This window comes from Myotis davidii, unplaced genomic scaffold, assembly GCF_000327345.1.
Source record: "Myotis davidii unplaced genomic scaffold, ASM32734v1 scaffold68, whole genome shotgun sequence".
In the NCBI taxonomy this organism is placed as follows: Eukaryota; Metazoa; Chordata; class Mammalia; order Chiroptera; family Vespertilionidae; genus Myotis; species Myotis davidii.
In genome coordinates, this window is record NW_006300376.1 from 2,798,006 (window position 1) to 2,810,681 (window position 12,676).

At 42.5% G+C, this 12,676-nt stretch overlaps 1 protein-coding gene across 3 annotated transcripts in view; it reads left to right on the top strand.

The window, feature by feature from the left end:
* Positions 1 to 12,676, top strand: part of ATG5 (autophagy related 5) — a 171,994-nt gene that overhangs the window by 17,700 nt on the left and 141,618 nt on the right. For all 3 annotated transcript variants that reach the window (XM_015572749.1, XM_006777214.2, XM_015572750.1), the window contains one exon: positions 910 to 988. In XM_015572749.1, coding sequence (XP_015428235.1) covers positions 910 to 988 — 79 coding nt within the window. The remainder of the gene's footprint in view (positions 1 to 909; positions 989 to 12,676) is intronic.

Genomic DNA, 12,676 nt, shown 5'->3' on the forward strand with positions numbered 1-12,676 from the left:
ATCTTTCTTCTATCATTGACAGTCCCTCTAGGTTGTGGGCTGCTTGCCTGTGTTCCTGAGAAGCATCTACGGTACCAGTCTATAGAGTGTGTTTTCTTTAGTGAATTACCGGTATGTTTACCGGTAATAAACTTGCACTGTTTTATGTATATGTTTGATTACATACAGCCTTGTGACAGTTTTCCTGCATGTCATAAGCATTTGAATATAAATTAAAATGTTAAAATCAAATCTGATATTGTTTTACCTTTTATTTGGTGTGTGGAAGGTGTGGGGAAGAGGGGGTAGTCTTATACGGCGAGTATATAACAAACTCTGTATTTTGAGTGGAAATGTTAGGGGGTCGTCTTATACGCCCAGTCGTCTTATACGCCGGCAAATACGGTAGGTTATAGCCTAACCTATATTTAGATGTGTATATATAAGACTGGAAATTTATATGCTATAATATTAATAACCACTACAAAATAGGCAATTGCATGCTCTTTTAGCTGCTCTTTTTAATTCCCAAAATTTTCTAAAATTTTAAGTTGTTTTAAAAATCAAAAATATATTTAAATAAGCTTTATAAAACAGGTTGCCCAATATGAATACTGGGATGATAATTAGGTATTATTGTAGTGTAACATAATAGTGCTCCTGGCTAATAAAAGATGCTTTTAGCACAGTCCCATTATGTACATTAAGGCTTCCCTGGGGAATGAAATGATTAGAACAGAAACCACCTCCTGCCTGAAAATTATACCATATTAGCACAGGCAAGTAACAGTATAAAATGTCACCTCCCTGTGATGATGTGGTCAAAGTCCCCTGATACTTGATGTTAAAACGTGCTGGAAATTTATTTTGGAGTTGTAGTTATAATTTTAAATATTTATTCTTTCTTAAAATATACTCTTTCATTTTTAGGCATTATCCAATTGGTTTGCTATTTGATCTTCTTGCATCAAGTTCAGCTCTTCCTTGGAACATCACAGTACATTTTAAGGTATAGTTTAAATAGCATTTCCCATTTTTCCCACTTGTTCTTAGTAAGTAGACTTAGAATAGAATTTTTTAAAAAGCGAAGTTGTTTATTGCTTTCCCCATGGCACTTTTTAATGGCTAAGCTGCCATTCGTGTTTATCTATAAAATACTTTCAATTTCTTCCTAACTGTTGGCAGAACCATTTAAACATTTAATGTATAAATACCTATTCTTTGTTGGAGCCAAATACACTTCAAAATTTATAATATTTTGGAATATTTATATTCATTAAAAAATAAATCTCAAATTGGAAGAGCAAAATTCTCATTGTGCATGTGGGCATGGGAGTAAGGAAGGAGAAAACTTAAAACTGGGTAACTCTGAGGCCTTTTTGATTGAATTGAGGGAAGGGTTAGGACATTGAAGTTTAAAGAATTGAACTGATTCTGTTTTGAGAAATATTAATTCCTGTAATTTTAAAGAGACCAGGCTAGATTTATTGTAACCTAATTTTACCTCAATATTTTATCAAGTACTGGTCCATCTTTTCCCCTAACCATCCTGATTCTCCATCTCCCATCCCCCAAGCAATTCACAAACACCTCTGAAGATTGAACCACCTCTATTATTTGATCACTAAGCATTGATACTGCAATGGAAATAGATAGTGAGAGAGGGGCATGTTAAGAGTTTGAAAAGTCATTTAGGTGTTTGATTTCTTTTCCCATAAGGTGCACATTCAAAGTCATTGCCCAAAGGAGGCTTACTCGTTTCTTCCTAAAATGCTTTTCTCCCCATCTTATTGAAATTGAATTTGTGAGTCATTGGGATTTATTTCTCTATTGTTTGCACTAATGTGCTTTGCATGGTACTATGCCATGTTACCAAAGATTTTAGTTACCATGGAATCATACAGAATGAAAACATGCTTCTGATATACATGTGTTTCATTTTCCATGGTACCATGCAAAGCAAGGACTGTCTGTATATAATAAAGTTTAGAATGGTGTGAAGATTAAATTACTTGAAATGCAGTAAGAGTATAAGTCCCATATTTCCTAACAAGTATTTCCCATATGTTGAAAAATAATTCGTGATTAGTGTGTGTGTGTGTGTGTGTGTGTGTGTGTGTGTGTAATGTACTCTCAAAGACTTTAGAATTTGTTAAAATATATAATAGCTACTCTTATTCATTCAACAAATATTGAGAGTTTGTTGTGTGTCAGCTAGGCACTGTTCTAAGAGCTTAGGATGTATTCGTGAATGTCACAAAGACACTCAGATACTTTATGGTACCTACCTGGCACTACATACTAAGCCCTTTGTAATCATTGATGGAATGAGGCAATGTGTTGTAAGAATGATAGAGAAAGTTTTGAATTGTTAGGATTGGTATAGTGTAATGGTTCTTAAAGGGCATTTGTGAACCCATGGGAGTTTCCAAAATCTTGTCAAGGGATTAATGAGGTCAAATCTGTTTCTTTAATAATAAATATGTAGATGCTGTTTGTTCTTTCCACTGTACTTATATTTGTACTGATCTGCAGAAATGTTGCTAGGTAAAACTGTTGGCACCTTAGCACCAAGCAAAGCAGTGTACCAAACTACTAGTATTCTTCACCACCACACACTGACTGTTCTGGCTGAAGCATTACAAATTATTAATTATTGTTAATCTTGACTTTTCAGTACATTTCATTTTAATCTCTAGTGAAATGAAATGGGAAGTACACGTAAAACATTTTGCTGTATGGCAAATATTGTGTTGTCCTAAGGAAAAGCACTTGTGCCCTTATTTGAATTGCATGCTGAACAAGCCACTTTTTTTTTATGAAACAGCAATTTTTACTTAAAAGAGTAACTATAGACGAACTGTGGTTTTTTAGACTTGGATATTTGTCAGACAGTTTCATGAAAATAAACAGAGTGAGCCTCTCATTGCAAGTAAAACAACTGACAGTATTTATTACCAGTGACAAAACTTGAACTTTTAAGTGAAAAGTAGAATTTTGGAAAATATGTATCTGCTACCATGAGCTTGACAGTTTTATTCTTAAAAGAATTTTTGATGAGGTTTAAAGTCATTTTAACAAATCTGATTTTTAAGAAATCTTATGTAATGAAATATGTCAACATTCGGAGAAGATCTGCATTAACTCGGTAAACAAATATTTTACAAATGGTCAATGCATGTTAAGTCATGCATGTGTAAAAAGATCCATTCAAAGTGCTGGGTTAGGTTTTTAGTGCTTGGGAAGGTACTACCACTGATCCTGGTTGGTACTTGTTCTTTAAGTATACTTGTAGGACTGACCACATCCCTTTTCTGATGGACTAGTTCTTTCTTTTTTTTAAAAAATATATTTCATTGATTTTTTACAGAGAGGAAAGGAGAGAGATAGAGAGTTAGAAATATCGATGAGAGAGAAACATCGATCAGCTGCCTCCTGCACATCCCCTACTGGGGATGTGCTCGCAACCCAGGTACATGCCCTTGACCGGAATCGAACCTGGGACCCTTCAGTCCGCAGGCCGACGCTCTATCCACTGAGCCAAACTGGTTTCGGCAGACTAGTTCTTTCTTGCTAGGCCAAGAGCCACTGTATCTCTCAGGTAATTTACCATATCCCAGCTTCTTCCACTGTGCATTGATGACAGAGGTCTGAGTGTTCTTTGGCACACTTCTGATAGCTGTACTTCCTAGCTCTAAATATTGGTGGCTGTTTTATAGTATCTCTCGTGTGATTTTAGTTATCTATTGCTGTGTGACAGATCACCACACATGTAGCAGCTTAAGGCAACAAACATTATCTCACAATTTTTCTGGGTCAGGCTTACCTGGATCTTTTTCTGAGGATCTCACAAGATTACAATCAAGGTGTTGGCTGGGCTACCTTCTTGCCTGGAGATTTGAGAATCTGTTTCCAAGCTCTCTTAGGTTTTGGCAGAATTCATTTTGTTGTGATTGTAGGACTGAGGGCCAAATCTTCTTGTTCACTGTGAGCTAGAGGCTGCACTCAACTCCTAAAGGCTGCTTGAATTCCTTGCCATGTAGACTTTCCCTGTATTTCAGCTTATTTCATTGAGTCAACAAAAAGAGCCTCTAGAGCTAAAGCAAGACTGGAGTTTTAAATAATTTGACTTAATCACAGGAGTAATATATGACCTTTGCCACATTCTTTTTTTTAAAATATTTTTTTATTGATTTCAGAGAGGAAGGGAGAGAGGGAGAGAGATAGAAACATCCACGATGAGAGAGAATCATTGATCGGCTGCCTCCTGCATGCCCCCTAATGGGGATCAAGCCCACAACCCAGGCATGTGCCCTTGATGGGAATTGAACCTGGGACCCTTCAGTCCACAGGCCAACGCTCTATCCACTGAGCCTAACCAGCTAGGCCACATTCTTTTGGTAAATGCAAATCACAGGTCCTGCCCATACTCCAGGATGTATAGATAATGGAAAGTCACACATAAAGTTTTATGAAATATGATTTGTTTAGTCATTAATTTATTTTTCAAATATTTATTGAGGTTAATATGTTCTTTCAGCTATGACAGAGTAACTGGATTGAATTCTCCCCCCAGCCACAAATAGTTATAGAACTCGACAAAATATATGAAGTAGAACAGTTTCAGGCACTGGACATTAGAGAAAGAGAACAAACAAGGTGAGCCCCACATTCTGACCATCTATACTTCAGGAAAGTTTCCTGATATGTCATGGGGAGTTGGACTCAAGCAGAGCAAGGAGGTTCTGTTGAGCTAAGGATGGAGAGATTGGATTTCAGGGCTGCTGAAGTAACCAGAACTTGCTAAACAGAGTATTAGAGAAGTAGGAGTAGACGTATAAGTGTGAGTTACCCTTGAGTACTGGGCAGAGACCTGAGCTACACATGCATAGGTGATACTCCTCTCGGCCTAGTACAGAGTGTATGTTAAGGGATTAAGAGTGAGACAAGTCCCATGATGTTGTATCCCAGCTCATCCACAGTAGAGAGACACATAGTTAACATACGGAGCATTTATTTGAGGCACTAGAAAGGGCATGTTGTAGGAGTAAGGAGCATACTTCAGGGTAGTATTGGCAAATTATAGTTCGTGTGCTAAATCTGGCCCAGTGGCTGTTTCGTATGGCCTATGATCTAAGGATGGTTTTTATTAAAAAAAGAAAAAAGAGAGAAGGAACCAAGATGGCGGCATAGGTAAACGCCTGTACTTGCTGCCTCTCACAACCACATCAAAATTACAACTAAAATATAGACCAGCTATCATTCAGAACTGTGGGAAAGCTGGCTGAGTGGAAGCACTACAACTAGAGAAGTAAAGAAGAGAGCACATTGAGACTGGTAGGAGGTGTGGCAGTGCAGAACGGGCTGGTCCAGCACTCGGGTGTGCCACCCTTTTAATTGGGAGGGAGATCGCCTCTGCAGAGGCCGCCTGGAGGAGCAGGGAGCCCTAGCCCCACACCAGACCCCCAGCCCAAGGTTCCAGAGCTGGGGAAAGAAGTCCTACAGGCAGTAAAAACTACTGAGTGTAAAAACTAGTGTGGGTTGGGGCTGAGAGACACAGAGGCTGCTGGAAAACCAGCTGCTCCCCTTAAAAGGCCGGTACCGCAAACTGAATTTACAAGCTCCAGCTTGCGTTGAGCTCCAGTGCCGGGTGAGGCTCTCGGGGACCCAGACACATATGGGGAGAAACTGGACTGTCTGGCATCGGGGCAGGAACATGAGGGCGGCTTTCTTCCGGTGGAGGTGTTCGCAGCTGTCATTGTTCCCATGCTGGGACCTCCCTGGTGCAGGACTGACTGGCAGCCATTTTTGTTTGCTCTGCCCTGGGGATTCTGAGATCCTGCCCTCCCCAATTTACAACCTACCCAAGCTGTGTGTAGCGGCTTTTGCATATCAATGGCCTGTTCTTTCTCAGCCTAAAACTTGTCAAACAAGCTGCAGTTGGGTCAGGGAGCCCCTGAACTATCAATAAAAGGCCCAAGGCCACCACCAACATCAGCCTGCCTTGCTTCACAGCTGGGCCTCATCTGGGCACTTCCAAACCCGACACAAAGAGGAAGAATCTGCAGGTCTCTCTGTAGCTCCTGCTGAGTGGCCCCAGGTAGTGGCCGACTTTGCATCTCCCTGTGTACCCAGTGTACCCAGTGGTCAGTGTGAGATCATACCAGATTACAACTCTTCACTTCCATAAGTGACACTCTCAAGGGGCAGACTCAGTGAGCACCAAAGCCCCACTGAAGCAAGTCCTGCCCCATAAGGGTATCTCCTGCACAGCAGCTCTCCCACTATAGTCGCAGCTGGTCCCCACGGCCAATTGTCCTGGAGGTCAATTCCTCCCAGCGACACCAACAGCAATCAAGGCTCAATTACAACAAGACTGTGCACACAGCACACAAAGGGGTGCACCAAGAAGAGACTCCACCTCAGGTGATTGGGGAGGCTGAACCATTGGGCCTTATAGGACACCTACTACACAAGGCCACTCTATCAACTCAAGGAGACTTAGCAGCTACCCAATACATAGAAACAAACACAGGGAAACAGCCAAAATGCAGAGACAAACATGTCACAAATGAAAAAAATGGAAGAAATCAAACTATTGGCTATAGAGTTCAAAACCATAGTTATAAGGTTACTCAAGAATCTTCTAGAAATCTCTGAGGAACTTAGTGAAACCTTCAGGGGTCTTGGTGAGAATGCCACAAAAATGGAAAAGGACCAGTCAGAAATTAAGCATACACTGACTGATAATATACAGGGATTCAACAGTAGACTAGAGGATCCCAAGAATCAAGTCAATGGTTTGAAATACAAGGAAGTAAAAAATAACCAGAAGAGCAAAAAGAAAAAAGAACCCAAAAATATGAAGATAGTGTAAGGAGCCTCTGGGACAACTTCAAGCATACCAGCATCTGAACTATGGGAGTGCCAGGAGAAGAGAGAGAACAAGATAATGAAAGCCTGTTTGGAGAAATAATGACAGAAAACTTCCCCTACCTGGTGAAAGAAATAGACTTACAAGTCCAGGAAGCACAGAGAACCCCAAACAAGAGGAATCCAAAGAGGACCACACCAAGACACATCATAATTAAAATGCCAAGGGCAGAAGACAAAGAGAGAATCTTAAAAGCAGCAAGAGAAAAATAGTTACCTGCAAGGGAGTACCCATACGACTGTCAGCTGATTTCTTAACAGAAGCTATGCAGGCCAGAAGGGAGTAGCAAGAAATATTCAAAGTGATGAATAGCAAGAACCTACAACCAAGATTACTCTGTGCAGCAAAGCTATCAGTTAGAATTGAAGGACAAATAAAGAGCTTCAAATACAAGAAAAAGCTAAAGGAGTTCATCACCACCAAACCAGTATTATATGAAATGCTGAAGGGTATTCTTTAAGAAGAGGAAGAAGAAAAAAAGGTAAAGAAAAAAATTATGAAGAACAAAGTGACAACAGATACATATCTATCAACAAGTGAATCTAAAAATCAAATGAATAAAATATCTGATGAACAGAATAAACTGGTGAATGGAATAGAATCAGGGGCATGGAAATGGAGCAGTCTGGCGATTCTCAGAGGGAAGGGGGTGTGGTGGGGTACAGGATGAGATTAGACAAAGATCTTATATGAATGTATGCAGTACCAATGGACACAGACAATAGTGTGGTGAGGGCTTGGGGTGGGGTGGGAACTGGTTGGAGGGAAGCTATGGGGGGGGCGAGGGACATCTGTAATAATCTCAACAATAAAGATTTAAAGAAAAATAATACTTTGTGACACATGAGAATTTCATAGATATAAAAGCCTGATATGCATACTCCCTTGGGAGTTTGACCTGGAGTTCGATCGCTCACTATGATGTGTGCTGACCTCCAGGGGGCAGCGCAGAACAAAGGAAGGCCTCCGTTGGCAGCGGGGAAGGGAGGCCCCAGCTGGCAGCCACTAGGGACCCTACCGTGCATGAATTTTGTGCACTGGGCTTCTACTATGATATATAAAATATAAATTCTAGTGACCATAAATAAAAGTTGTATTGAAATTCAGCCATCCATGCAAATTCTTTTAGAAGTTACTTTTGGGCTATAATTACAGAGTTTAACACTTGGTTTAGACATTATATGGCTCACAAATCTAATACATTTACCATTGGCAAACAGAAAAAGTTTGCCAACTCCTATTATAGAATAAAGATTGCTCAAGATCTGCCCTAATATAGCCTAAATTAAACCTTTTTAGGATCACAGAGAGGCACCAGGTATAACAAAGCTCAACAAGAAAGATAGTATAATTGTACACTGTATTCACAATACCCAGCATACAATAAACTATGACTAGAATGCAAATAAGCAGGAAAACTTGAACCATATCAGGGGGAAGAAATGCTGCTAATAGAAACTGGCCCTGAGATAACCCACATTTGTAATGATCAAAAATGAATTAAAGCAACTATTAAAAACTGAGTGACTTAAAATAAGATCACAAAATTGTAGAACTGAAAAGAACAGCATCTGAAATGAAAAATTCACTGGATGGGCTTAACAGTGAATTGGAGATGCCACAAGAAAGGTCTTGTGAAATTATCTAACGTGAAGAGCTGAGAGAAGAAAATGGGGGTTGGGGAGGGACAGAGTCCCACTGACCTAGGTCAGTGGTTGGCAAACCGCGGCTCGCGAGCCACATGCAGCTCTTTGGCCCCGTGGCATGGGCCACGAAGTTTCAATTGCACTGTACATGCGCGCCCGCACGTGGTATTTTGTGGAAGAGCCACACTCAAGGGGCCAGTTTGCCGACCACTGACCTAGGTTAATATCAAGCAGTCTAACATAACATGTAATTGGACTCCTAGAAGGAGGGGAAAGGGAATGAGTTAGAAAAAATATTTTCAAGAAACAATGATTAGACTTACATTTCTTAGTTCAAAGATACAGTAACCAAAACTGGGATAGACATAGATTAAGAATACAAGTGAGTTCCGGATATAAGCACATTTATGGGCAGTAAATTTTTTGTATGGGTGTAAGACAGTTTAGTGGGGGGAAGAAAAGTTTTTCAACAGATGGTGCTGGGCCAACTGGATATCCACATGCAAAAGAATGAAAGTGCTAAAGTTAAAAAAAATAGGAGTAAATTTTTTGATCTTTGATTAGGCAGTGATTTCTTATATAACACTTAAAGGGCAAAGCAATCAAACAAAAAGTAGGTATATTGGATTTCATCAAAATGAAAAACTTTTATGCCTCAAAGGAAGTGAAAATACAACCTGCAAAATAGAAAATATTTGCAAACTCACATGTCTAATAAGCGTCCAGTATCCCTGAACACAAAAAAGTCATTGAATTCAATAATAAAAAAGTAAATACCCAATTAAAAATGGGTAAAGGATTTATATAGACATTTCTCCACAGAAGATACATAAAACGGCTAGTAAAAGATGTTCAGCATAATTAGTCATTAGGGAAAAGCAAAGAAACATTCCAGTTGCCCTGGCCAGTGTGGTTGTTGGTTAGGCGGTGTCCCAAACACTGAAAGGTTGCTGGTTCGATTCATAGTCAGGGCACATGCCCAGGTTGTGGGCTTGATCCCCAATAGGGGGCATTTGCAGGAGGCAGATAATCAATGCTTTGCTCTTACATAGATGTTTTTCTCTCATCCTGTCTTTACCTATCTCTGAAAAGTCAGTTAAAAAATATTTTTAAAAAGACTCCACTAAGTTACTTTTTCACCCCCATTAAGTAGCTATAATTTAAAAATTGGACAGTTGTTGTGGACTAATTGGTACTCTCATATGTTATGTTACTATTGGGAAAGTAAAATGATGCATCAATTCTGTAGAACAGTCTGGCAGTTCTGCAAATGGTTAAACATAGACTTGTGGTATGACACACTAATTACACTAATAGTTATGTACCCAAGGGAATTGAAAACATGTCTACCCCAAAACTGGTACATTATGTTTGTAGCAACATTAGTCATAGTAGCCAAAAAGTGGAAGCATCCCAAATGCTTATCAACTGTAAAAACTGTGTTCATATAACAGAATGTAATTTGTTCATGAAAAGGAGTGAGGTACTGATATATACTATAGCATAGATGAACCTTGAAACATCATACTTAAGAGAAAGAAATCAGACACAAAGGCTGCATATTATATGATTTATACATGAAATGTTCAGAATATGTAAAACTATAGAGAAAGTATATTAGTGGTTTTCAAGGCCTGGAGAGCGGGCAGAATGGGGAGTGGCTGCTTACAGATGTAAGGTTTCTGCAGTGATGAAAATATGTGGTTAGATAGTGATGGTTGCACAGCCTTTTAAGTATACTGAAAACACTGAATTGCACTCCTTAAAATGGTGAATTTTAAGTGAATTGTATATGAATTATATCTCAATTATAGAATAATGGTTACTAATTTTCCATATTTGGGAGAAAAAAAATCAATGTGTGTCACAGAAGCTCAGTAAATCCCAAGCAAGTAAATACATAGAACAGTACACCTGGGCACATCATATTTAAACTGCTGAAAGCCAGTTTCAAATGGAAAGTTAAAAGCAGACACACAAAGATGGCACATGACATAAGAGAACAGTAAGGTGAATGATGGCTGGCTTTGCATCAAACAGTGGAGATCAAAAGACAATGAAACGACATCTTAAAGGACTGAACAAACTACAGGCAGGAATGAAGAGCTCTGGCAATCCTATTGAATAATAGACAAACATGGTAATTAACCGTACCTCCGACACGCTTCCCATTGGCTAATCAGGGCGATATGCAAATTAACTGCCAACCAAGATGGCGGCTGGCAGCCAGGCAGCTGAAGCGAACAGGAGGCTTGCTTGCTCCAGTGATGGAGGAAGCCAAGGTTCCCCGCCTGCTGCTGCTGGCCTCTGAGCTGCAGTCTAAGAAATGATGTTGCAATTATAGAAGCTAAACAATCCCCAGAAACCTGCTTTCAGCCAGCTGGGCCTCAGAGCTGGAGCTGCAACAGTGTTTCAATTATAGAAACCAAACAAACCCAGATACCTGCTTTCTGCAGCCGAGGTCTCAGAGGTGGAGCCGAGCCTCAGAGCTAAAGCTGGCTCTCAGTTCCAGTGACAGCCATAGAAGGTAAATAAATCCCAGAATAAAAAAAAAGAAAGAAAACAAGGAGAGGATGCCCAACTGCAGTTTAGGCCTGCTCCCCCCTGGCAAGTAGACATCCCCCGAGGGCTGCCGGGCTGCCAGAGGGATGTCTGATTGCCATCTTAGGCCCATTCCCCTGGGGAGCAGGCCTAAGCCAGCAGGTGGTCATCCCCTGAGGGGTCCCAGACTGTGAGAGAGCACAGGCCGGGCTGAGGGACCCCCCCTAACCCCCCTCCTCCCGCCCCGAGTACACAGATTTTTGTGCACCGGGCCTCTAGTCTAATCTAATAATAGACAAACATGGTAATTGACCATACCTTCACTACACTTCCCCTTGGCTGTTCAGGGCAATATGCAAATTAACTGCCAACTAAGATGGCGGTTAACCACCAATAAAAAATGGTGGCTAATTTGTATACTGCACTCAGGGTAGGACAGCGCCAGGCCCCGTGTGCGACCGGGGGGTGGGCGGGGGCTGGGGCGAAGGCAAGCGGTGCTGATCACCTCGCCCAGGCCCTTGCCCGCCCACCGGAGACAGGGATCCCACTCCCGTGTGTGACCTGGGGGCGGGCGGGGGCTGGGGCAAAGGCAAGACATGCGGGGCCCACTCCGAGAGAGAGAGAGAGAGAGAGAGAGAGTGAGAGATTTAGAGAGAGAGGCGGAATTTGGCATCCCACATCCCTCCCTGATCGACCACTGTGATTCCAAGCCAGTGAGGGCTGCCTTCTGGCCGCAGATCCAGGTCCCTCAATCCCACCCCAGGCCCGAGAGCACAGTGTTGGGCAGGGGCACCCAGGGGTTCGGGAATGCAGCGCGAGGGGCCAGCACGATGTGGGGGGCTGGGAGGCTGTGTTTACACCGCCAAGTTCCCCACTTTTGCCCTGGCCCATGCATCCCTCCTCCTTCCCCTCAGAGGCCCCGCTCCTGCCTACATGCTTGCTGGGCAGGCCCAACTGCACCAAGGAGTGAGCCATGGCAATTGGGACGGCCACTTCCTGGGATGGGATGGCCGGACCACAGCAATTCATGAGGGCGATGAGGCCCGTGGCGCATGTGCAGCCCTCGGGAGTCGGGTGGCCAGCCAAGCCGAGTCTGGCTTCAGTGGGGCCAGTGGGAGCCCAAGGCCACCCCAATCCCCACAGGTCCTGGGCAGACGGTGGCTCGGTGGAGAGCGGTGTCTCCATGCATGGTGCCCAGGGGCAGCTGTGAGTGGCTGCAACCCCGCCCCACGCTTCAGGGAGGGGTAGAAGGCTCACAGCCACCAGGACCCTAGGCTGCACTGCCTGTGCCTCAGCCTGCCAGGTTGGCAAGGTCCAGAGCAGGTGAGCTGCTCCCTTCCCCCAGTGGTAGAACAAGGAGGAGAGCACTGGGTGCAGGGAGAGGACCTCAGCTGGGATCCTTCTAGTGTGGGCAAGGGGCTCAGCCTGGGCCTGGTGGGGAGCTTAGGAAGTCTGGTTAAGCAGGCGCTGGTTTATACCAACTCTTACTCTGCCATCTTCCTCTAGCTCTTCAAGCTAGCCCCCCTGCCCCACCTGTCCAGGGGAAAGGGCTCTGGGTGACCTCACTGAGCTCAGA